Here is a 25,515-nt window from a genome sequence, read left to right on the forward strand (position 1 = left end):
TTTGATTGTAGGATATCTATGAAGTATTTAATTTTAGGATTTTCAACATCAAATCAATGAAGTAGTTACTTCTTAGGATTATTAGTAGTAATTAAGTGTAGATAATACATTATCTACAATTAACTACAAGTAATAATATCATGGAATGAGCTACAAATTTCATCCGTTTTGCATCAAAAGTTTGTTTTACATGCATTAAGAAATTTCACTTGAATGTTAAAAAAAAAATCACTTGCATGCTGTAACAATTGGGTATCACATTGAGATATTGAATCCTAACAAAATATATAAGTATATATGTGATATACAGATGCATAAATTTATATTTAAACATAACAATGCATGTTTTTGTACGAGCTCTTGCCAGTAATTTAGCTTATGGATTTGCACTTTTACGATTATGATCATATTATATTATTACTTTTTCAGGTCATGCTTGATTAATAGGTTTTTTTTTTTTTGCTTCGAACTAGTGGGAGTGTAAGAGGAAGAAGGCCACTGATTTACATAAAGAAAAGAAACTGATTATTAGATAAACCCTCGAAGAAGGTCAAGCTTAATATAACTATTTCTTCGTTTTATGGTTTTCCTGTGTACTGTATTCATATATCACTGGCTCTTGTTATGCTATTTTAGCAATAGGTTATTTACTCAGGTTGTTCAGGTACTCATGCGGTTTCTGGAGGCTGAGGATATTAGTCTCTTTGGATATGGTATTCTTCCCATTGGTAAGACCTAAGAAGGGTTTACGTTTTCAAACATGATATTGACACGTTTTCTTGACACCTGAAGAGTTAGCTTATGTTAGATATTATTACTCCATGTAACATTTGCTTATCTCTTGTCCATCTACTTTACTTCATTGAGTTTCAACATTTAACAGACATAGGTCTGTACAGCTTTCCTTGCATATATATGTTAAGTGTTTATATATTTTCTAGATATATATTGGCATAAGATATCAATGAAGTATAATAATATTTATGGCAGGGTTTTCAAATGAAATCAGTCGTAGTTAATTGTAGAAAAAACCCCAATATCTACAATTGGTTACGACAATATAATGGAACGAGTTCTGGATTCCATATAATGATTTATTCATCCAACTCCTTTTGAACTTTATCCAAATTGACCTACGTTAAGAAATTTCATCTGAATGCTAGAACTGGTGTACCAATTGGATGACAAATTTATTTTGAATCCCAGCTAATATATATAGATGCATGAGTTTGCATTTTAGTAAAGACAATACGTGTGTTTTAGTACGCGTTCATTTCAGCATCTTAGCGCATGTGTTTGCGCTTGTACTTCTCGACAGCTTTTAAAAATTGTTTCTCCTGTAAATTACTTCCATCGATCATTTACTGGTTGTATTTTTAAAGAATGATTAATCTAATTGATTCAGTCACCATCAAAATTATGTACCACAGCATGATTTGTTTCACTATCTTGATTCTTGACATGTTTGTCTTGTTTTTCGACATGCTTTGTTTCTCTTTATCAACGAAAAAAAAAATTATTGTTGTGTTCTTGGCAAATTATTATCCATTATCTATCTCTCCAGCAATATGCGAGTATCTGTTTTACATTTGAAGCTGTTGGAAATTTTATTTTGAAATTTGTAGTATATACATCTCAGATTTCAGAATATATATCTCTAGTTTACACTTGTGCGTAAAAAATGTGTATGGTTCGTGTAATGGCTTTCTTAAATAATTAACTAAGAATATGAGAGACCCTTCGAAAGAAAAAATATATTAACGTTAACAACAATACTGTAATTGTATATGTATACAAACTCATGACTATATATGAAGAATTTCTCACTAAGAAGAAAAAAGAATTGTAAAAGGTGCTTCAGATTATAGTACTGTGCCACAAACTACTGCTTGGGATATTGACTTTTTCCATTATTCTTTTTTTTGGCTCAACTTTTTCCATTATTCATGTTCTACGTTTCTGTCTAAATGTTATTGCGTGTCGTTCAAAAAAAAAAGTTATTGCGTATAATGAATTTGCTAGATATGATACTGTACTAGTAATAACAACAAATTTCGTAAACATGTATGTGAAACGGAACTTTTTTTAATTCAATGACTAAAAACAAAAGAACAGTCAGAAGTTTGGTATTTTTTGGAATGTTTATCTCAAACCATTCAAATTTTGAAAGTTATATAGATATATATTATATTATCTAATCTATTAAATTAGAGTGTTATCTATCTTATTAAAACTCAAGTACAAAATTGGAGTGTTTGGAGACTTGAATAGGACTATTAAAAAAATTTGGAGTGTTTGGAAACATAAATTGTAGTCTTTTAAAAAAAAATTAATTTTGTTTGGAAACAAGGATAGTAGTATTAAAAGGAAAAAAAGTAATGGGCTTATGTTTTTAAGAAAAATTAAAAGTCCATCATATTATAAAAAACTATCTATCTGGGCGAGATTTAAAATATACGAAAACGGGTCAATCTAATCGCCTAAAACTTTTTCTTTTCTAAACTAACCATAAAACAAAATTTAAACTTTATACACATATTTCAAATCAAAATAATAATTTAAAGTTGATTTATATCAAAAATTGATTAAAAACTAATACATATATTCAAAAATGGATTTTAACTAAACTAGTTTTCAATAACCATTATACAAAAATGTTGTCAATATATATAATAAAAATACAATACAAAGCCCAATTTGAAATACCAACTCAAATTATCGTTTTTATATTTCCTATTAAGTTTTATAAATATAATATATGTAATTATTTATATGATGGTACGTATAAAATACTATTAATTATATGATTACTTATATGATGGTACGTATAAAATACAATTAATTATATGATGACAGTATACGATATATAATAATGAATAGGGATGAGATTTCGGGCACCCATACGGGTTTGGTTCTGATCGGTTTGTGTTTCGGGTTTTCGGAGTCAAAGATTTAAGCCCTATTAGGATGTTTCTAAATTTTGGTTTGAGTTTGATTCGGATCTTTGCGGGTTTGGTTCGCGTTTGGATAACCCATTTAAATTATTTTTAAAGTTTTAAATCATTATCTATTTTAAATTTCTCAAAATCTTTAAATAAAATAATATATTACCTATAAATTTGAATAACATATGTCAGAATACCTAAGCTTAACATATCAATTAGTTTGATTTAAAATTTTGGATACAGAATCAATAATTATTTTAAGTATTTTTGGTGATTTGAGTATACTTTAACTATTGCAGATATTTACTTTTGACTATCTATATATATATTTTCAAGTATTTAAACCAATTTAAAAGTATCATTCTTAATGTTTTATATACGTTAAATCTAAAAATAATTAATATATATAAGTATATAAATCTATTTTTAGATAAATTCGGGTACCCGAATACTTCGGTTCGGATCAGATTTGGTTCTCTAAATAACAAAATTTTGAATAATTCGAATATTTAATCAATTTATGTTCGGGTTTGGTACTATATTTTCAGATCGGTATCGGTTCTGTTCTTTGGATTCATTTTGTAAAACCTTAATAATTACATGAAAAACAAATATCAACATATTTTTCAAAATATACACCCGCGCACCTGCGCGGGTCAAAATCTAGTTTGAATTAATTACCATGGCATGTTTTTAATTTTAGACTTATTAAACATGCTGTGACTAAATATAAATACATACTTCATATTAAATCTATATAAGCTATAGGAAATCTTGCTGTCAAAAAAAAAAAAAAAGCTATAGGAAATCTAAATCATATCATTTGAGAAAGTAAATCCTAACTATAAATTCAAACACGATTAATAACCTACCGTATATTCCTTGAAATATACCTCTTATCAAAAATATTTTCATAAATAGAAACAAATAGATATAGTCAATATAATATAAATAAACCTAATGTCAACGTAATATCTATGCTGTTTATACGATTAACTTTTCCTTTTGATTAGTTTTGTCTGCTCTATTATTTATTCTGTAATACAAATTGATTATATTATTTTCTCGAATAAAGTTTTTGATGAAGTTCCTTTATCTTTGCATAGAGTTAAATCAATGCACCAAGCAAAAATAGTGTCTAGCTTGGTTTCAAAGAGGTTCGCTGAATTATGTTGAATTTTTGATGATTCAGTTTGAATGAATATCACCGAAGAAGAGAGAGAACTTCTTTGCCAAAGAAAATCTAAATTATATCAAATCTAAATCTAATTTAAAGCAGGAGGAGGCTTTGGATAATGACGAAGCAAAATTCTTTACAAATAAACATTTACTAACCAGTGCCAAAGAGGTTTGTCACTCACTAGAAGGCTTTATTATATTACACTAGCACTAGATTTTTTAACCGCGCTACGCGCGGATAAGATATTATATGTATTTCTCAATTCTAAAAAATAATGTATAATATTGTATTATATTATTTAAAAAATATAAAATATGACTACATAACATAAATATATTTTTTAAATTTTCTTTGTGGAAATCATTATGTTGCTTGATTGTTGTACTTGATTCACATATTTGCATAGATATTTGTGATAGATGAATAACTATATTTTTATTATCAGTAAATAATATATATTTATTATATAATATAAGAAAAATAAAATTATTTACTTTTTAAACAAACTTGTCTCATGTTGGGGACTCGGTTATAGACATATCATATACGAATGAGACATTTTTACAGTTATCAATCTTCTTAACATTGAAAAAACAAATCTACATATCAAAACAATATCTCATACGATCTATTTGTGGAATAATTACTCTGAAGAAATTGAATTTAGGCATCAAAAAGGACTGAAAATGTATGTGCATATATGTTATCTAAGTCTGCTTCACAAAGTACTATTCATAGTTCATATATCATTAATGTCCATCCTATTTTTTTGTACACCATTTCTTAAACATCTTGAAATAACTGATGCTAATTAATAATAAACTTTTTGCTGGAAAAAAAATCAAATTTGTCTAATTATCGCTTAAATATTTTATTAATATGGTCTAAGAAGCTTTTAAGTGATATCATAGTTTAATTTATTAGTTTTTTTGTTATTTTTTAGAGGTTTTTGTATTTAAGATTTTTTTCCATATTAAGCTTTTATTTCTTTCACAGAATTGATATATATATATATATATATATATATATATATATATATATCATAAAATTACCATCAAATCAGTTTTACTTATTTATTATTTTGTTTTAACAAAAATACACTTTTTAAATAATTTAATTTAAAATAAAATTATATATTAATTTGCTGTATTTTAACAATTTCATTGATTTAATTAATTTTCTTTGGTGGATAACTTAAAAAGTTTTCATATGAATCGGGGAAAGTAAATTTATGTTGTTATATTATATTTATTTTGTGTATATAGAATCTATATATAATTCTAGTGTAATAAAGAAAGAACATTATTTTTTTGTAACTTCAAAAAGATACATTATTACAATTTAAAATGAATCAAAATTGAAGAAAATGGTAATTAAATATTTGTAAATCTAATTGTTTAGTTGGATTCTCATGAAAAAAAAATCGATTGGTTAAACAAATGTTTCAAAATTTGTTGTGGTATTGTTTTGTCTATAAATTATAAAATTTATTGAATTAATATATTTAATTATTGCATCCTTAAATAATATTTTATTAAGACATTAGAAAAATATGTTTTGAGTTGTTTTGTCAAATTGTACAAAAATCTATGCTTTTTCATATTTGTAACTTCAAAAAGATACATTATGATAATTTGAAATTAATCAAAATTGAATAAAATGGTAATTAAATATTTGTAAATCTAATTATTTTTTTATCTTGTTTAGTTGGATTCTCATGAAAAAAAATCGATAGGTTAAACAAATGTTTCAAAATTTGTTGTGTTATTGTTTTGTCTATAAATTACAAAATTTATTGAATTAATATATTTAATTATTGCACCCTTAAATAATATTTTATTAAGACATTAGAGAAGTATGTTATGAGTTGTTTTGTCAAAATTTTACAAAAATCTATGTTTTTTCATATTTGTCACGAAAATTTATATGTTATACTTACTTTTACAAAATTCTTAACTTTGTCACGAAAACAAAAATCTATGCTTTTTCATACTTGTCAACGTTCTCACACTTTCTAAGAATATATTAGCTTAGTCACTTACTTATTTTTTTTTTTACAAAATAAAGTATCGGAGTCTTGAAAGTTGAATTCGTATTATTGTAAATGTACATAAGAGTTTGTGATTATATACTTAGTGGTTCTTGTATATGTGTCCAAGAAAGTTTCAATGGCTTAGTGGTAACTGTCCTATATATATATCATACTAACCCGGGTTCGATTCTCACCTTCGCATTGTTTTTTTATTTTTTACGAAAAAAATGAGATGACATGGCAATTTCGGGTTCTCTGATTGGTTGATTTTTCTATCCTATGTGGACACCCTCTCCATGGCTTATATCCCCCTTTTAGTATAGTATAGATTTCGTAAACGATGTAACTGACAAGATGTTGTCATTTGTGGTTTACTTTTTGTTACCGTGGACTTGAGTGTAAAATTAAATAGGAAAGGTAATGATAATAACCAAAATCCTTTACACGCCTTTGCTTGGAATGTGTTTTTTTTAATCTCAAACTTACATTAAACATATATACAATTATACGAAATATTGTGACAAAAAAATACAATTATACGAAATAATTCTTAGCTTGAAGCTTTATTTTAAGTTGTCTATGAGTTCGCCAAAACTAATCTGATAGAGAAACCAATGTAAAGAGGAATTGTGTACATAAATACTATAAGCGATAAAAAATAATAATGTGCTTATAATAAGACTTCTGAAATTCTTGGTAATATTTAAAAATTAAATGATACACTAGCATATATGGTTTGTTAAAAAGATATACATCATTAGCTAATCCATTTTTATTACATATAAACACTTGCCAAATACCAATATTTGAATGAGAATTGTATATCTAATTTATTAATTTAGGAATTTTTTTCACCTATTGTTTACCTTTTGTCATTTAAGTTTTGGACATTATCAAAAATGTTACAGTCTAATTACACACTATCATCAGAACTATTTAGACTAAACCAACGTGGTAACATAAAACTAAACTAACACCATATTAAATATATATTCGGTTATCTACTATTTTAGAAAGCAAAGGACATATTCATATTGTATAAATACGAGAAAATTTAAATAATGGTGATGTGAAAACAAGAGGAAATATTCTTCTTTTGGTTACTTTCAAAAATTCCATATCCTTATTCAAATCCAAGCGTTCGAATTGAACTCGAATTTTTTTCAGATTCCCAACATTTTTATATAAACCAAACTAAAAACTGAAATAACTAAAACAAATCCAAACCCAAATTCATATATAACCGAACAGTTCTTATATTTCATGAATCAAAAATTAAAAACCATAATTGAATCAAAACCAAACTGAAAATCAAAAAATACAATCTGAAAGAGAACCGAAGCGCCTAAACATAATATTAGCGAACAAACATAAATAATTACACGCTTTCAAAGCGCGGGTACTATCCTAGTTATTGTTTAAAATGGAAGAAAAAGATTTTTTATGTTCAAGTCAAAATGTTTTAAGGCAAAACTGGAAATGCCATTAATGGCTATTATTTGATTCATTGAATAATACAAAAAAAATCTAAGGCTGTTTATGATTCAAAATCTAAGACGGTTAAGATGAATTAAGCTAGATCTAAAGGCTCTTATTCTTCTTGTAGACAACACCATATCATGTTGAAATCCTTATAAATAGAGGCTCTCTCTTATGCTGTTCGTCACTACCAATTATCAATAATCAGTATATTTGTTACTTCAACATATTCTATCAGTATAGTTTTTCCTGTATCTCCATTCACCGATCTCTCTTGTTTCTTCTTTTCTTTTGAAAGCTGAGCTACTTCTCATCATTTCTTGTCTTTCAAATGTACGTGTTGATTTGTTACTTTTCTCTTTAATACATAGTTCATGTTGAACTTGTTATATAATTTACTTATCTTTTTTTGTTTATTTTATGTGTATTTATTTTTGGTGATGTTATCACTGGGACTATATTTTGTAAAATATGATTTAATTCAATTTTCATATTAATTTTCTCATATCTCTATATTTTAGTTTCAATAATCATCCTACCATTGACTATCCTTTATTTTTTAAGAAAATAAAAAGTAAAATGAAAGGACTATCGTTAATACATGTGTTCACTATAACTCAGATCTGAATATGTTGGTATGTAGTTTAGTAATTATTATGCGGTTCAAATATTGTGAACATAAGATCGAACATTGAACTTGTTCTGTTTTTTTCAGGTTGACCCTAACGATCAGTTCTAGTCTTTTATTCTTGAAGTTCTGAGATTGAAAACAATAAAATAAAGACTTGATAAAAAAATAAGACAAAATAAGAAAAATATGAGATTTTTTTTAGAAAAATATTTTTTTAATAAAAGAGAAGTTAATTGAAATTGTACTTTTCTCAAAAAGTAAATTTGATGTTTGTGTTATGATTTATATATGTACTGCTATTTGTTTTGATGATATTTTCTCTAAGCATTTATCACTGAGATTAGAATAAAAAAGAGTTTGTGGTTTTTTTGTCTTAGATTAATTAAGTTCTTAACTTTTTTATTTGATGTTCTTTTTTACGTATGCGTAATTTCTCATATGCATCTACTGTTACTTATTATATCTTTGGCTTGCTTAATGATTATGAACTTTTGATCATTATTTCTTTTTCTTAATGCAGGACTTACTTTTGCAATGGATGAGTCTACTCCAATCGAAGCTACACCGTTCAGCTATCTAATCCCGAGCTTTGCTGACGATGATGACAATCTGATGGAGAACATCACATCACCAACTTTCCAAGGGGTTACACCACTTCAAACCGTTGATGATGAGACCCCTTACACAACACCACCCGCTAATGAGGAAAACTACAACACACCACCCTCTCAACCTCTATTACTGGCCACACCACTCAGCTCCGCTTCACCATCTGATGAATCCAACACTGCTCCTGTCGATCCCAACATGGGTCCTATCAAAAGAGGACGAGGCCGACCAAAAGGTTCAAAGAATTCAAAGCCGTCCAAGAAGAAGATGGAAACCTCTCATGATCCCAACAATGAAGTGGTTGTATCTGGTCACAATGACGAAACTCACAACACATCATTCTCCCCTCATCCTCCTCTAGTGGCCACAGATCTTCAAGCTATTGTACCATACGATGACTCCAACCACGACTCTTTGGCTGATGATGATGCTGCTCCGAGTAGCGATCCTCTTAAAAGAGGACGGGGCCGACCAAAGGGTTCGAAGAGCGCCAAGACGCCTGTGAAGAAGCTGAAACCCCATAATCCCGACGAGAAAATGGTAATATTTTGTCCGAGTTTTGACTCGATGATAACCGAAGAGGTGAAAGAAAATGGGAATGAAGAGCTGGTGGACTCCGTTCGGATGCGTTTCAACGCCGTTTGTCGTCACTTAGGCCACGTAAGCTGCGAGAAAGCTGTGGTCACAACTGCCTTCAGTAGGTTTACCAATCTGGGTGTCAGGACTAACAAGAAGAAGAGAATCGGTCCGGTTCCGGGGGTACAACCAGGAGATATATTCTACTTCTGGGGAGAGATGTGTTTGGTTGGACTTCACACTCAGATGCCTGCTGGTATCGACTATCTACTAGCAAAAGATGGTGCAGCAGAAGGCTTAACAACAAGTGTCATTACATCAGTAGGACATTACAACGACAAAACGGACGAGCTTCATTTTTTGGTATACACCGGGCAAGGAGGAACGTGTAAGGATGGTAAACCTAGAGATCAAGAGCTTACAAGAGGAAACCTAGCGTTGATCGCAAGTCAGAAAAGAGGAAATGAAGTTAGAGTGATTAGAGGTATAGTAGATCCGCGCGATGAAAAAAGGAAAGTATATATCTACGATGGTCTCTATGTGGTAACCTATTATTGGATAGAGAAAGGGACCACCGGCTTTGATGAATTCAAGTTTAATCTTGTGAGACAACAAGACCAGCCTTCTGGTTTCGCCACGTGGAAGTTAGCTGAAGAATTGATGAAGTGTGGTTCGAGTAATTTGTTGAGGAAGGGTTTTGTGTTTGGAGATATTTCTCTTGGATTGGAGGCGTTACCAGTTCCGATCGTGAACGAGGTCGATGAGAACGACAAGGAGTGGCCTCTAGACTTCAACTACAGAGTCTCTTCGAAAAATTTAAGCATGATGATAGTTCCAAACCATCAATCTACTGGATGCAACAACACTTGTAAAGGTGGTCAGTCATGTGGAGATCCGACATGTTCTTGTATTCAAAGAAACGGCGGCGACTTACCGTATGATAACCACATTTTACTATATCGCAAACCGATGATCTACGAATGCAGCGACCTTTGTGCTTGCCCCGAGGACTGCAAGAGCAGGCTAACTCAAAGCGGTTTGAAACTCCGGTTGGAAGTGTTTAAGACGAAGAGCTGTGGTTGGGGGTTGCGTTCGTGGGAGCCCATACGAGCCGGGACTTTTATCTGCGAGTTGGTTGGCACAGCTAAGGGAAGAGATGAGATTGAAGAAGACGACGAGTACATCTTCGACACCTCTCGAGTTTACAAAACGTTTAGGTGGAACTACGAACCGGAACTTGTGGGTGAAGACTGTTGGGAAGAAGTCTCTGAAGTTTATAAACTTCGGTCGGAAATCTTGGTTAGTGCGAGAGCGTTTGGTAACGTTAGTCGGTTCATGAACCATAGCTGCTTGGCTAATGTTATGTGGCAGCCTGTTGAGTATGAAACGGATGGCCAACCTTTGGTTAATATTGTCTTTTTTGCAAAGAGACATATATCTCCGTTGACAGAGTTGAGATACGATTATGGAATGTCTTATGATACTGGAGAGATCGATGAAGGTGGAAGCAAGGTTTTTACAGGTAAAAGGGCTTGCTTGTGTGGTTCGGAAAATTGTCGTGGTTCTTTTGAGTGAGGTTGAACATTTTTATTATTACTGTTGTTGTCTTTTCTTTTCTGTTGTTTTGATTATTGTGGTCTTGTGTTTCCTTTTAATCATTCAGAATAAAAAACTTATTTAAGTTTTTAATCATATTGTATGTTATTTCATTATTAGTTAGATTTGTATCATAAGAAATCCAATTCATGTTTAAGTTAAGCCAATTAATATAAGTCATTTCTAGTCTTTTATTCTTCAAGTTTTGAGATTGAAAAGATAAATAAGACTTGATAAAAAGATAAATAAGAAAAGAAGATCCTTTTATAAAAATAGACTTGATACAAAAGACAAAATAAGAAAAAAATAATATTTTTTTCAGAAACATATTATTTTTATAAAAAAGAAGTTTATTGAAATTGTAATTTTCTCAAAAAGTAAATTTGATGTTTGTGTTATCATTTTATATATGTAGTGCTATTTGTTTTGATAATATTTTGTCTAAGCATTTATCACTAAGATTAGAATAAAAAAAGAGATTTAGTAGTTGTTTTAGTCTTAGATATGATTCACGATAGTTCTTTTGAGTGAGGTTGAATTTCTTCTTCTTATTGTTGTTGTCTTTTTCTTTTTTGTTGCTGTTTTGATTATTATGGTCTTGTGTTTTCTTTTAATCATTAAGAATAAAAAAACTTATTTAAGTTTTTAATCATATTGTTTACTTACGTTATTTCATTATCAGTTAGATTTGTATCATAAGAAATCCAAATCATGTTTAAGTTATGCCAATTAATATAAGTTATTTCTATTATTTTATTCTTCAAGTTTTGAGATTGAAAAGATAATAGGATTTGACAAAAAAGACAAAATAAGAAAGAAAATAAAATTATTTTAGAAAAAAAAATTTATAAAAAAAAAATTATTGAAATTGTAATTTTATAAAAAAGGAAATTTGATGTTTGGGTTATAATTTTATATATGTAGTGCTATTTGTTTTGATAATAGTTCTCTAAGCATTTATCACTAAGATTAGAATAAAAAGAAGATTTAGTGATTGTTTTAGTCTTAGATATGATTCACTATTGACTTCAGAACATTAATAGTTATAGTTATATGCAAGGTTATTTAGTTGATTTTTTATTTGATAGTCTTGTGTTTTTCTCAAGCTAACAATTAAACTCGTCATGTGACGTATTTCTCAAGTTTACAAAAACTTTAGGTGGAACTATGAACCGGAACTTGTGGGTGAAGACTGTTGGGACGAAGCCTCTGAAGTTTATAAACTTCGGTCGGAAATCTTAGTCAGTGCGAGAGCGATTGGTAATGTTAGTCAGTTATGAACCATAGCTGCTCGGCTAACGTTATGTGGCAGTCTGTTGAGTTTGAAAAGGATGGCCAACCAACCTTCAGTTTGTATTGCATTTTTTGCAAAAAGGCATATACCTCCGTTGACAGAGTTGAGGGATGATTATGGAATGTATTATGATACTGGAGAGGTTGATGAAGATCGAAGCATGGTTTTTAGAGGTAAAATGGGTTTGCTTATGTGGTTCGGGAAACTGTCATATTTATTTTGAGTGAAGTTGAATTTCTTATTATTATTTTTGTTGTTGTCTATTTCTTTTTGTTGTTGTTGTTTTCATTATTATGGTCATTTGTTTCTTTTTAATCATTAAGAATAAAAACTTAATTAAGTATTTAATCATATTTTCTACTTATGTTATTTCATTATCAGCAAGATTTATATCATAAGAAATCTAAATCTTGTTTAAGTTAAGCTTATTAATATAAGTCATTTCTAATCTTTTATTCTTCAAGTTTTGAGATTGAAAAAAAAAATAAGACTTCATAATAAAAAGACAAAATGAGAAAAAAAATTAGATTTTTTTTTTAGAAAAATAGACTTGATAAAAAAGGCAAAATAAGAAAAAAATAAGATTTTTATAGAAAAATATTTTTTTTATAAGAAAAAGAAGTTTATTGAAATTGTATTTTTCTCAAAAATTAAATTTGATGTTTGTGTTATGATTTTATATATGTAGTGTTATTTGTTTTGATAATATTTTCTCTAATCATTTATCACTGAGATTAGAATAAAAAGGAGATTTAGTGGTTGTTTTAGTCTTGGAAATGATTCACGATTGACTTTAAACAATAATAGTTACAGTTATATGGAAGGTTAATTAATGAGTTTTTTTTATATGATAGTCTTTTTTTTTTCTCAATCTAACAATTCAAATAAAACTCGTCATGTCAGGTACTTCTCGAGTTTACAAAAAATTTAGGTTGAGCTATGAACCGGAAGTTGTGGGTGAAGACTGTTGGGACGAAGTCTCTGAAGTTTATAAACTTCGGTCGGAAATCTTGGTCAGTGCGAGAGCGATTGGTAATGTTAGTGGGTTCATGAACCATAGCTGCTCGGCTAACGTTATGTGGCAGCCTGTTGAGTTTGAAAAGGATGGCCAACCTTTGGTTCGTATTGCGTTTTTTGCAAAGAGGCATATACCTCCGTTGACAGAGATGAGGTATGATTATGTAATGTCTTATGTACTGGAGAGGTTGATGAAGATGGAAGCATGATATTTAGAGGTAAAAGGGTTTGCTTATGTGGTTCGGGAAATTGTCATGGTTCTTTTGAGTGAGGTTGAATTTCTTATTATTATTGTTGAAGTTTTTTTCTTTTTTTGTTGCTGTTTTGATTATTATGGTCTTGTGTTTCCTTTTAATCATTAAGAATAAAAAACTTTTTAAGTATTTAATCATATTGTTTACTTACGTTTTTTCATTATTAGTTAGATTGGTATCTTAAGAAATCCTAATCATGTTTAAGTTATGTCAATTAATTTAATTCTTTTCTAGTCTTTTGTTCTTCAATTTTTGAGATTGAAAAGATAATAGGACTTGATAAAAAGACAAAATAAGAAGAAAAAGAAAATTTTAGAAAACTAAACTTGATAAAAAGACAAAATAAGAAAAAAGAAGATTTTTCTAGAAAAATATTTTTTTTTATAAAAAGAAAAAGATTATTGAAATTGTAAATTTCTAAAAAAGGAAATTTGATGTTTGGGTTATAATTTTATATATGTAGTGATATTTATTTTGATTTTATTTCTCTAAGCATTTATCATTGAGATTAAAATAAAAAAAAGAGATTTAGTGGTTGTTTAAGTTTTAGATATAATTCACGATTGACATCAGAACATTAATAGTTATAGTTATATAACTTATATGCAAGGTTATTTAGTTGATTCTTTTATATGATAGTCTTGTGTTTTTCTCAAGCTAACAATTAAACTCGTCATGTCAAATACTTCTCGAGTTTCCAAAAACTTTAGGTGGAACTATGAACCGGAACTTGTGAGTGAAGACTGTTGGGACGAAGCCTCTGAAGTTTATAAACTTCGGTCGGAAATCTTAGTCAGTGCAAGAGCAATTGATAATGTTAGTCGGTTATGAACCATAGCTGCTCGGCTAACATTATGTGGCAGCATGTTGAGTTTGAAAAGGATGGCCAACCAACCTTTGGTTTGTATTGCATTTTTTTCAAAAAGGCATATACCTCTATTGAAAGAGTTGAGGTATGATTATGGAATGTCTAATGATACTGGAGAGGTTGATGAAGATGGAAGCAGGGTTTTTAGAGGTAAAACGGTTTGCTTATGTGGTTCGGGAAACTGTCATGGTTCTTTTGAGTGAGGTTGAATTTCTTATTATTATTGTTGTCGTTTTTTTTGGTTGTTTTTTGATTATTATAGTCGTGTGTTTTCTTTTAATCATTAAGAATAAAAACTTATTTAAATATTTTATCATATTTTTTACTTATGTTATTTCATTATCAGTTAGATTTGTATCATAAAAAATCTAAATCATGTTTAAGTTAAGTCAATTAATATAAGTCATTTCTAGTTTTTTATTCTTCAAATTTTGAGATTGAAAAGAAAAATAGGACTTGATAATAAATAGAAAAAATGAGAAAAAAGAAGATTTTTTATAGAAAAAGTAGACTTGATAAAAAGACAAAATAAGAAAAAAATAAGACTTTTTGTAGGAATTGTTTTTATATAAAAGAGAAGTTTATTGAAATTGTAATTTTCTCAAAAATTAAATTTGGTGTTTGTGTTATGATTTTATATATGTAGTGCTATTTGTTTTGATAATATTTTCTCTAAGCATTTATCACTGAGATTAGAATAAAAAGGAGATTTAGTGGTTGTTTTAGTTTTAGATATGATTCACGGTTGACTTCAGAACATTAATAGTCATAGTTATGTGATTGTTTAATGATTATGAACTTTTGATCATTATTTTTTTCTTAATGCAGTATTTACTTTTGCAGTTGATGGGTCTACTCCAATCGAAGCTACACCCTTCAGCTATCTAATCCCGAGCTTTGCTGACGATGATAACCATCAGATGGAGAACATCTCATCACCAACTTCTCAAGTGGTTACACCACTCCAAAGTCCAAACCGTTGTATAAGATGTAAGTGCAAATGGAGACACCACAATAATACTGCAGAAAGTAAATCGAGAGACAAAACACTACAAGCAAACACTTATGTTTTATTATAATCTCTTTTAAATAATCTATTACAAGATCTGCTTAATTCAGCTTTTACACGTCTAGTGTTAACACCCTAACACCTAAAAGATTCCTAAGCTACACCGCTTATGTCTCTCTTCCGTCAAGTACTTCAGCAACTGCTTCGGCACAACTAAGACCACACTCAAGAGCTTTTCTCTCTCAATAAAATCAACCTCTGTGTCTGTGTCTTTTCCCGACGACCCTTAGAGTTATTTTATCATTAACCCCCATGTTCTTGAAACCCTAGTCTCCAAGGCAACATGGATAAGAAAATCTTCCATAACATTAAGTGCAACTTTTTTTTTTGAATGCACTTATTCCTCTTTCTTTAAGTCATAAATTTGCTCCCCAAGTTTATTCCTCTTGCATTTTCTCCAAGATATTCCTTTGCTCTCCAAATCTCCACGAGTGCAGTTCAGCATCTTGACTCCACATGGTCTTCACCATTCAACATGTCATCTGCGTCAGCAACTACTTCAACGACTACTTCAGGGCAGACATCTTGCATTTTCATGAGATCCCTTACACAATAACACCTCCCATTTCTCAAGCCTCACCGCTTCAACCTGCTAATGACGAAAACTACAACACACCAACACCCTCTCACCCGGGGGCGAATCTAGAAATGTTTTTAATCGGGGGCACCATATTATAAACACAAAAAAAAAAAAATTTAATCTGGGGCAAACCAAACCCTTTAGCATCAACTGGGACATTGAACGCCCATCCATCCTCATGCTTCATCAATTTCGTAAGCAAATTGTGACATTTTTTGAAAATCTGAACCGTACCTTTTTCAACTCCACCTCCTGTAGACATTTCTTAAGGTTTCTCTAGGGTTTTTTTTAGCTCGGACGACTGTGAGTGAGGATCAGAAATTCTCCTCGGAAATAGTGAAGAAGGCCAACTGGAGTTAATTATAGAGTTTACTTTCCTTGTCTGTCGCAAATCATTGGTCTTGTAAGGCTTCTAAAGAGAATATAATTAACACGATGTTTTTGTTTTGCTTTGCGGGTTATCCTCTGAGTTTGTTCTAGTGTTCATCATGCGGTTTGCGGAACCTGAGGGTATTAGTCTTCTTTGGATTTGATACTCTTTCCATTGATGACAAATATTGACATGTTTATTGATCTCTTGAGGAGTTAAATGTTAAAATATTAATTCCATACAATGATTTATTCATCCAACTCCTTTTGAACTTCATCCAAATTGACCTACGTTAAGAAATTCATTTGAATGCTACATCTGGTCTACCAGTTGGATGACAAATTTTAGTTTGAATCCCAGCTACTATATATATATATATATATATAGATGCATGAGTTTGCATTTTAGTAAAGACAATACGTGTGTTTTAGTATGCGTGCATTTCAGCATTAGCGGTTTAGCGCATGTGTTTGCGCTTGTACTTTTCGACAGCTTTTAAAAATTGTTTCTCCTGTAATACTTCTATATATCATGTACTGGTTGTATTTTTATAGAATGATTAATCTAATTGATTATTGTTATGTTAATTTTGTTTTTCGACATGCTTTGTTTCTCTTTATCAACGAAGAAAAAAAAAACAAATTCTTGTTGTGTTCTTGGCAAATTATTATCCATTATCTATCTCTCCAGCAATATGCGAGTATCAGTTTTACATTTGAAGCTGTTGGAAATTTTATTCTAAAATTTGTTGTATATACATATCAGATTTCAGAATATATATCTCTAGTGTACAACTTGTGCGTAAAAATGTGTATGGTTCGTGTAATGGCTTTCTTAAATAATTAACTAAGAATATGAGAGACCCTTCGAGATCAAAAAAAATATTATTAGGCTTGAGTGTATGTGTAACGTTAAAAACAATACCGTAATTGCATGTGTACAAACTCATGACTATGAAGAAAAAAGAATTGTAAATAGGTGCTTCAGATTATAGTACTGTACCACAAACTACTGCTTGGGATATTGAATTTTTCCATTATTCATGTTCTACGTTTCTATCTAAACGTTATTGCGTATAATGAATTTGCTAGATATGATACTGTACTAGTAATAACAACAAATTTCTCAAACATGTATGTGAAACATATTTTTTTTTAATTCAATGACTCAAAACAAAAGAACAGTCAGAAGTTTGGTAATTTTTTGAAAGTTTATCTTAAACCATTCAAATTTTGAAAGTTATATATAGATATATATTATATTATTCTTATTTAAAATGGAAGAAAAAGATTTTTTATGTTCAAGTCAAAAAGTTTTAAGGCAAAACTGGTAATACCATTAATGGCTATTATTAGATTCAATGAATAATACAAAAAAAATCTAAGGTTGTTTATGAGTCAAAATCTTAGACGGTTAAGATGAATTAAGCTAGATCTAAAGGCTCTTATTCTTCTTGTAGACAACACCCTATCATGTTGAAATCCTTTTAAATAGAGGCTCTCTCTTATGTTGTTCGTCACTACCAACTATCAATAATCAGTATATTTGTTACTTCAACATAGTCTATCAGTATAGTTTTTCCTGTTTCTCCATTCACCGATCTCTCTTGTTTCTTCTTTTCTTTTGAAAGCTGGGCTACTTCTCATTATTTCTTGTCTTTCAAAGGTACGTGTTAATATATAGTTCAATGTTGAACTTGTTATAGAATTTACATATCTCTTTTGTTTATTTTATGTGTATTTATTTTTGGTGATGTTATTGAGACTATATTTTGTAAGATACGATTAAATTCAATTTTCAGATTAATTTTTTCTTATCACTATATTTTAATTTTAATAATCATCCTACCATTGACTATATATCCTTTATTGTTTAAGAAAATAAAAAGCAAAATGAAAGGACTATCGTTAATACATTGGTGTTCACTACAACTCAGATCTGAATATGTTGGTATGTAGTTTAGTAATTATTATGCGGTTCAAATATTGTGAAGATAAGATCGAACATTGAACTTGTTCTGTTTTTTCAGGTAGACCCTAACGATCATTTTCTAGTCTTTTATTCTTGAAGTTTTGAGATTGTAAAGAATAATAATATTTAATTAAAAAAATAAGATTTTTTTTTGAAAAATATTAGTTTTTTATAAAAAATAAGTTTATTGAAATTGTACTTTTCTCAAAAAGTAAATTTGATGTTTGTGTTATGATTTTATATATGTACTGCTATTTGTTTTGATAATATTTCCTCTAAGCATTTGTCATTTAGATTAGAACAAAAATGAGATTTAGTGGTTGTTTTAATTAGTCTTAGATATGATTCACGATTGACTTCAAAATATTAATAGTTATAGTTATGCGGTTGTTTAATGATTATGCACTTTTGATCTTTTTTTTTCTTAATGCAGGACTTATTTTTACAATGGATGAGTCTACTCCAATCGAAGCTACACCGTTCAGCTATCTAATTCCAAGCTTTGCTGACGATGATAACCATCAGATGGAGAACATCCCATCACCAACTTATCAAGTGGTTACACCACTTCAAACCGTTGATGACGAGACCTCTTACACAACACCACCTCCCATTCCTCAAGCCTCACCGCTTCAGCCTGCTAATGAGGAAAACTACAACACACCAACACCCTATCAACCTCTATTACTGGCCACACCACTCAGCTTCGTTTCACCATCTGATGAATCCAACACTGCTGCTGTCGATCCCAACATGGGTCCTATCAAAAGAGGACGAGGCCGACCAAAAGGTTCAAAGAATTCAAAGCCGTCCAAGAAGAAGATGGAAACCTCTCATCTCAACAATGAAGTGGTTGTATCTGGTCACAATGATGAAACTCACAACACATCATTCTCCCCTCATCCTCCTCTAGTGGCCACAGATCTTCAAGCTATTGTACCATACGATGACTCCAACCACGACTCTTTGGCTGATGATGATGCTGCTCCGAGTAGCGATCCTCTTAAAAGAGGACGGGGCCGACCAAAGGGTTCGAAGAGTGCCAAGACGCCTGTGAAGAAGCTGAAACCCCATAATCCCGACGAGAAAATGGTAATATTTTGTCCGAGTTTTGACTCGATGATAACCGAAGAGGAGAAAGAAAATGGGAATGAAGAGCTGGTGGACTCCGTTCGGATGCGATTCAACGCCGTTTGTCGTCGCTTAGGCCATGTAAGCTGCGAGAAAGCTGTGGTCACAACTGCCTTCAGTAGGTTTACCAATCTGGGTGTCAGGACTAACAAGAAGAAGAGAATCGGTCCGGTTCCGGGGGTACAACCAGGATATATATTCTACTTCTGGGGAGAGATGTGTTTGGTTGGACTTCACACTCAGATGCCTGCTGGTATCGACTATCTACTAGCGAAAGATGGTGAAGCAGAAGGCTTAACAACAAGTGTCGTTACATCAGTAGGACACTACAACGACAAAACGGACGAGCTTCATACTTTGGTATACACCGGGCAAGGAGGAACGTGTAAGGATGGTAAACCTAGAAATCAAGACCTTACAAGAGGAAACCTAGCGTTGGTCACAAGTCAGAAAAGAGGAAATGAAGTTAGAGTGATTAGAGGTGTAGAGGATCCGGGTGATAAAAAAGGGAAAGTATATATCTACGATGGTCTCTATGTGGTAACCCATTATTGGATAGAGAAAGGGACCACCGGCTTTGATGAATTCAAGTTTAATCTCGTGAGAAAACAAGACCAGCTTTCTGGTTTCGCCACGTGGAAGTTAGCTGAAGAATTGATGAAGTGTGGTTCGAGTAATCGGTCCAGGAAGGGTTTTGTGTTTGAAGATATTGCTCTTGGATTGGAGGCGTTACCAGTTCCGATCGTGAACGAGATCGATGAGAACGACAAGGAGTGGCCTCTAGACTTCGACTACAGAGCCTCTTCAGAAAGTTTGAGTATAATGATCGTTCCGAACCATCAATCTACTGGATGCAACAACACTTGTCAAGGTGGTCAGTCATGTGGAGATCCGATGTGTCTTTGTATTCAAAGAAACGGAGGCGAGTTACCGTATGATAACCGCATTTTACTATATCGTAAACCGATGATTTACGAATGCGGCGATTCCTGTTCTTGCCCCGCGGACTGCAAGAACAGGCTATCTCAAAGCGGTTTGAAACTCCGGTTGGAAGTGTTCAAGACGGAGAGCTGCGGTTGGGGGTTACGTTCGTGGGAGCCCATACGAGCCGGGACTTTTATCTGCAAGTTGGTTGGCACAGCTAAGGGAAGAGATGAGATTGAAGAAGACGACGAGTACGTCTTCGACACCTCTCGAGTTTACAAACGGTTTAGGTGGAACTACGAACCGGAACTTGTGGGTGAAGACTGTTGGGACGAAGTCTCTGAAGTTTATAAACTTCGGTCGGAAATATTGGTCAGTGCCAGAGCGTTTGGTAACGTTAGTCGGTTCATGAACCATAGCTGCTTGGCTAACGTTATGTGGCAGCCTGTTGAGTTTGAAAAGAATGGCCAACCTTTGGTTCGTATTGCCTTTTTTGCAAAGAGACATATACCTCCGTTGACAGAGTTGAGATACGATTATGGAATGTCTTATGATACTGGAGAGGTTGATGAAGGTGGAAGCAGGGTTTTTACAGGTAAAAGGGCTTGCTTGTGTGGTTCGGAAAATTGTCATGGTTCTTTTGAGTGAGGTTGAACATTTTTATTATTATTGTTGTTGTCTTTTTATCTGTTTTTTTGATTATTGTGGTCTTGTGTTTCCTTTTAATCCTTAAGAATAAAAAACTTACTTAAGTTTTCACTACAAAAAACGAGGTCTGTAGCATCACTTATTTTAAACTTTTATATCACTTGTTGAATGACACAAATGTATTACCATCACTTAAATAATTGATTCCGATAGTGGCGATGCAATATAAGGCATCGGTTATAGTAACTGATGGTTATACTTCTATCAATTATAGTAAATGATACTATAATGCATCCCTTATCATAACTGATATAAATATTTGTGACGCTTAGCATAAATGATTTAATTATGTGCATCGATTATTTTAAACGTTGTAAGTACTTGCGTCAGGTTTTTTAGATGATGCATTGTTATTTCATTATCTGTTAGATTTGTATCATAAGAAATCCAAATCATGTTTAAGTTAAACCAATTAATATAAATCATTTCTAGTCTTTTATCCTTCAAGTTTTGAGATTGAAAAGAAAAATAAGACTTGATAAAAAGAAAAAAAAAAAAAATAAGATCTTTTAAGAAAAATAGACGAAACAAAAGACAAAATAAGAAAAAAAATATTTTTTCAGAAAAATATTATTTCGAAAAAAGAAGTTTATTGAAATTGTAATTTTCTCGAAAAAAGTAAATTTGATGTTTGTGTTATGATTTTATATATGTAGTGCTATTCGTTTTGATAATAGTTTGTCTAAGCATTTATCACTGAGATTAGAATAAAAAAGAGATTTAGTGGTTGTTTTAGTTTTAGATATGATTCACGATTGACTTCAGAACATTAATAGTTATAGTTATATGGAAGGTTAATTAGTTGATTTTTTATATTATAGTCTTGTGTTTTTCTCAAGCAAACAATTAAACTCGTCATGTCTTGTACTTCTCGAGTTTACAAAAAATTTAGGTGGAACTATGAACCGGAACTTGTGGTTGAAGACTGTTGGGAAGAAGCCTCTTAAGTTTATAAACTTCGGTCGGAAATCTTAGTCAGTGCAAGAGCGATTGCTAATGTTAGTCGGTTATGAACCATAGCTGCTCGGCTAACGTTATGTGGCAGCCTGTTGAGTTTGAAAAGGATGGCCAACCTTTGGTTCGTATTGCGATTTTGCAAAGAGGCATATACCTCCGTTGGCAGAGTTGACGTATGATTATGGAATGTCTTATGATACTGAAGAGGTTGATGAAGATGGAAGCATGGGGTTTAGAGGTAAGAGGGTTTGCTTATGTGGTTCGGGAAACTATCTTGGTTCTTTTGAGTGAGGTTGAATTTCTTATTATTATTGTTGTTGTCTTTTATTTTTTGTTGTTGTTTTGATTATTATGGTCTTGTGTTTCCTTTTAATCATTAAGAATAAAAAACTTATTTAAGTATTTAATCATATTGTTTACTTACGTTATTTTATTAACAGTTAGATTTGTATCATAAGAAATCCAAATCATTTTTAAGTTAAGCCAATTAATATAAGTCATTTCTAGTCTTTTATTCTTCAAGCTTTGAGATTGAAAAGAAAAATAGGACTTGATAAAAAAAACACAAAATAAGAAAGAAAAAAATAATATTTCTTATAGAAAATTTGACTTGATAAAAAGACAAAATAACAAAGAAAAAAATAAGATTTTTTTAGAAAAATATTTGTTTATAATAAAAAAAGAAGATTATTGAAATTGTAATTTTCTTAAAACGTAAATTTGATGTTTGTGTTATAATTTTATATATGTAGTGCTATTTTTTTTGATAATATTTCTCTAAGCATTTATCGCTGAGATTAGAATAAAAGGGAGATTTAGTGGTTGTTTTAGTCTCAGATATGATTCACGATTGACTTCACAACATTAATAGTTATAGTTATATGCAAGGTTAATTAGTTTATTTTTTATAGGATAGTCTTGTGTTTTTCTCAAGCTAACAACTCAAAAAGACTTGTTATGTCATGTACTTCTCGTGTTTACAAAAACTTTAGGTGGAACTGTGAACCGGAAGTTGTGGGTAAAGACTGTTGGGACGAAGTCTCTGAAGTTTATAAACTTAGGTCGGAAATCTTGGTCAGTGCGAGATCGATTGGTAACGTTAGTCGGTTCATGAACCATAGCTGCTCGGCTAACGCTATGTGGCAGCCTGTTGAGTTTGAAAAGAATGGCCAACCAACCTTCGCTTCATTTTACATTTTTTTGCAAAGAGGCATATACCTCCGTTGACAGAGTTGAGGTATGATTATGAAATGTCTTATGATACTGGAGAGGTTGATGAAGATGGAAGCAGGGTTTTTAGAGGTAAAAGGGTTTGCTTATGTGGTTCGGAAACTGTCATCGTTCTTCTGAGTGAGGTTGAATTTCTTATTATTATTGTTGTTGTCTTTTTATTTTTCTGTTGTTGTTTTGATTATTATGGTCTTGTGTTTCCTTTTAATCATTAAGAATAAAAAACTTATTTAAATATTTTATCATATTGTTTATTCATTATCAGTTAGATTTGTATCATAAAAAATCTAAATCATGTTTAAGTTAAGCCAATTAATAGAAGTCATTTCTAGTCTTTTATTTTTCAAGATTTGAGATTGAAAGAAAAATAGAACCTGATAATAAAAAGACAAAATGAGAAAACAATAAGATTTTTTTTTAGAAAAATAGACTTGATAAAAAGACAAAGTAAGAAAAAAAAATAAGATTTTTTGTAGGAAATTTTTTTTTATAAAAAAGAAGTTTATTGAAATTGTAATTTCCTCAAAAATTAAATTTGATGTTTGTGTTATGATCTAATATATGTAGTGCTACTTGTTTTGGTAATATTTTTCTAAACATTTATCACTGAGATTAGAATAAAGGGAGATTTAGTAGTTGTTTTAGTCTTAGATATGATTCACGATTGACTTTAGAGCATTAATAGTTATAGCTATGTGATTGTTTAATGATTATGAACTTTTGATCATTATTTTTTCTTAATTCAGGATTTACTTTTGCAATTGATGAGTCTACTCCAATCGAAGCTACACCCTTCAGCTATCTAATCCCGAGCTTTGCTGACGATGATAACCATCAGATGGAGAACATCTCATCACCAACTTCTCAAGTAGTACACCTCTCCAAAGTCCAAACCGTTGTATGAGATCCCTTACACAAAGACACCTCCCATTTCTCAAGCCTCACCGCTTCAACCTGCTAATGACGAAAACTACAACACACCAACGTCCTCTCACCCAGGGGCGAATCTAGAAAAGTTTTTAATTGGGGCACCAAATTATAAACACCAAAAAAATATTTTTTATGGGGGCACTTTTACATTTTTCTTCACTAAACTAATGATATTTAATAAATTAAATTAAACTATCAAAGAAAAAAATAAAAACGTGACCCCGTACCGCCGTACTTCCATCTGCCCCTGCTCTCACCTATATTAATGGCCACACCACTTAGTTTTGTTTCACCATCTGATGAATCCAACACTGTTGATGTCGATCCCAGCATAGGTCCCATCAAAAGAGGGCGAGGCAGATGTAATGGAATGTCTTACGATACTGGAGAGTTTGATGAGGATGGAAACATGATTTTTAGAGGTAAAAGGGTTTGCCTATGTAGTTTGGGGTTCTTTTGAGTGATGTTGAACTTTTTATCATTATTGTTGTCGTCTTTTTTCTGTTGTTTTGATTATTATGGTCTTGTGTTTCTTTTTAATTTATTAATAATAATAAAAAACTTATTTAAGTTTTGAAACATATTGTTTACTTATGTTATTTCATTATCAGTTAGATTTATATCATAAGAAATTCAAATCATGTTTAAGTTAATCCAATAGATGTATATTTTGTTGTGTCTCAATAAAAAGATGGATATTTTATTTTTAATTAAAGAGAAAAGTACTTATACTATTATTTCATTATTGGTTCCTGTGTTGTGATGGTTTTGGTTCAGAAAGGTATTTATTTTGGATTTGGTGTTACGTTTCAGTGTTGTCCTTGTGTGCCAGCTATGAACAAAGGATCCAAAAAAAGAGTATGGTATGGTAAAATCTACGTAAACTGGAAACTATTCTTGTGGAGGTGGACAATTTGACTTCTCAGGTACTTTATGCTAGTTTTTAAAGGCCTATCAGAGTTCTTCTCCATGTTTCCTTGGGATGTGTTTTGGTGATTTAAAGGATGTAAGAGTGAGTGCAAGAAAATGGGTTCTCTTGGTTTTCTTATGTTTGACAGGGTAAAGCTTCTTTGAGTTATCTGTAAGGGATGAACCGGAGGAAGGGATGGAAGATCAATATGAGTTCTTCATCGAAGACTTTGATGCTGCTCCATTTGTACGACA

At 31.0% G+C, this 25,515-nt stretch overlaps 2 protein-coding genes across 2 annotated transcripts; both read left to right on the plus strand.

Moving 5' to 3' along the window:
- Positions 1 to 6,317: 6,317 nt before the first annotated feature.
- LOC117125796 (histone-lysine N-methyltransferase, H3 lysine-9 specific SUVH7-like) lies at positions 6,318 to 14,994 on the plus strand. Its single transcript, XM_033272220.1, has 2 exons — positions 6,318 to 7,969; positions 8,788 to 14,994. Exon 2 carries the CDS (start codon positions 8,802 to 8,804, stop codon positions 11,025 to 11,027), a length of 2,226 nt encoding a protein of 741 aa, XP_033128111.1. The 5' UTR covers positions 6,318 to 7,969; positions 8,788 to 8,801; the 3' UTR covers positions 11,028 to 14,994.
- A 3,036-nt stretch (positions 14,995 to 18,030) lies between these two features.
- Positions 18,031 to 22,750, plus strand: LOC103872557 (histone-lysine N-methyltransferase, H3 lysine-9 specific SUVH7). The gene is made up of 2 exons (XM_009150984.2): positions 18,031 to 18,165; positions 18,905 to 22,750. The coding sequence occupies exon 2, from the start codon at positions 18,919 to 18,921 to the stop codon at positions 21,172 to 21,174; it is 2,256 nt and encodes a 751-aa protein (XP_009149232.2). The 5' UTR covers positions 18,031 to 18,165; positions 18,905 to 18,918; the 3' UTR covers positions 21,175 to 22,750.
- The last annotated feature ends 2,765 nt before the right edge of the window (positions 22,751 to 25,515 follow it).

The sequence above is a fragment of the Brassica rapa genome, chromosome A06 (genome assembly GCF_000309985.2).
Source record: "Brassica rapa cultivar Chiifu-401-42 chromosome A06, CAAS_Brap_v3.01, whole genome shotgun sequence".
NCBI classification, from domain to species: Eukaryota; Viridiplantae; Streptophyta; class Magnoliopsida; order Brassicales; family Brassicaceae; genus Brassica; species Brassica rapa.

What these genes read in the sequence shown, in the direction of transcription:
- LOC103872557 (XM_009150984.2), top strand. Translation starts at nt 18,919, where the DNA reads ATGGATGAGTCTACTCCAATCGAAGCTACACCGTTCAGCTATCTAATT.
- LOC117125796 (XM_033272220.1), top strand. Translation starts at nt 8,802, where the DNA reads ATGGATGAGTCTACTCCAATCGAAGCTACACCGTTCAGCTATCTAATC.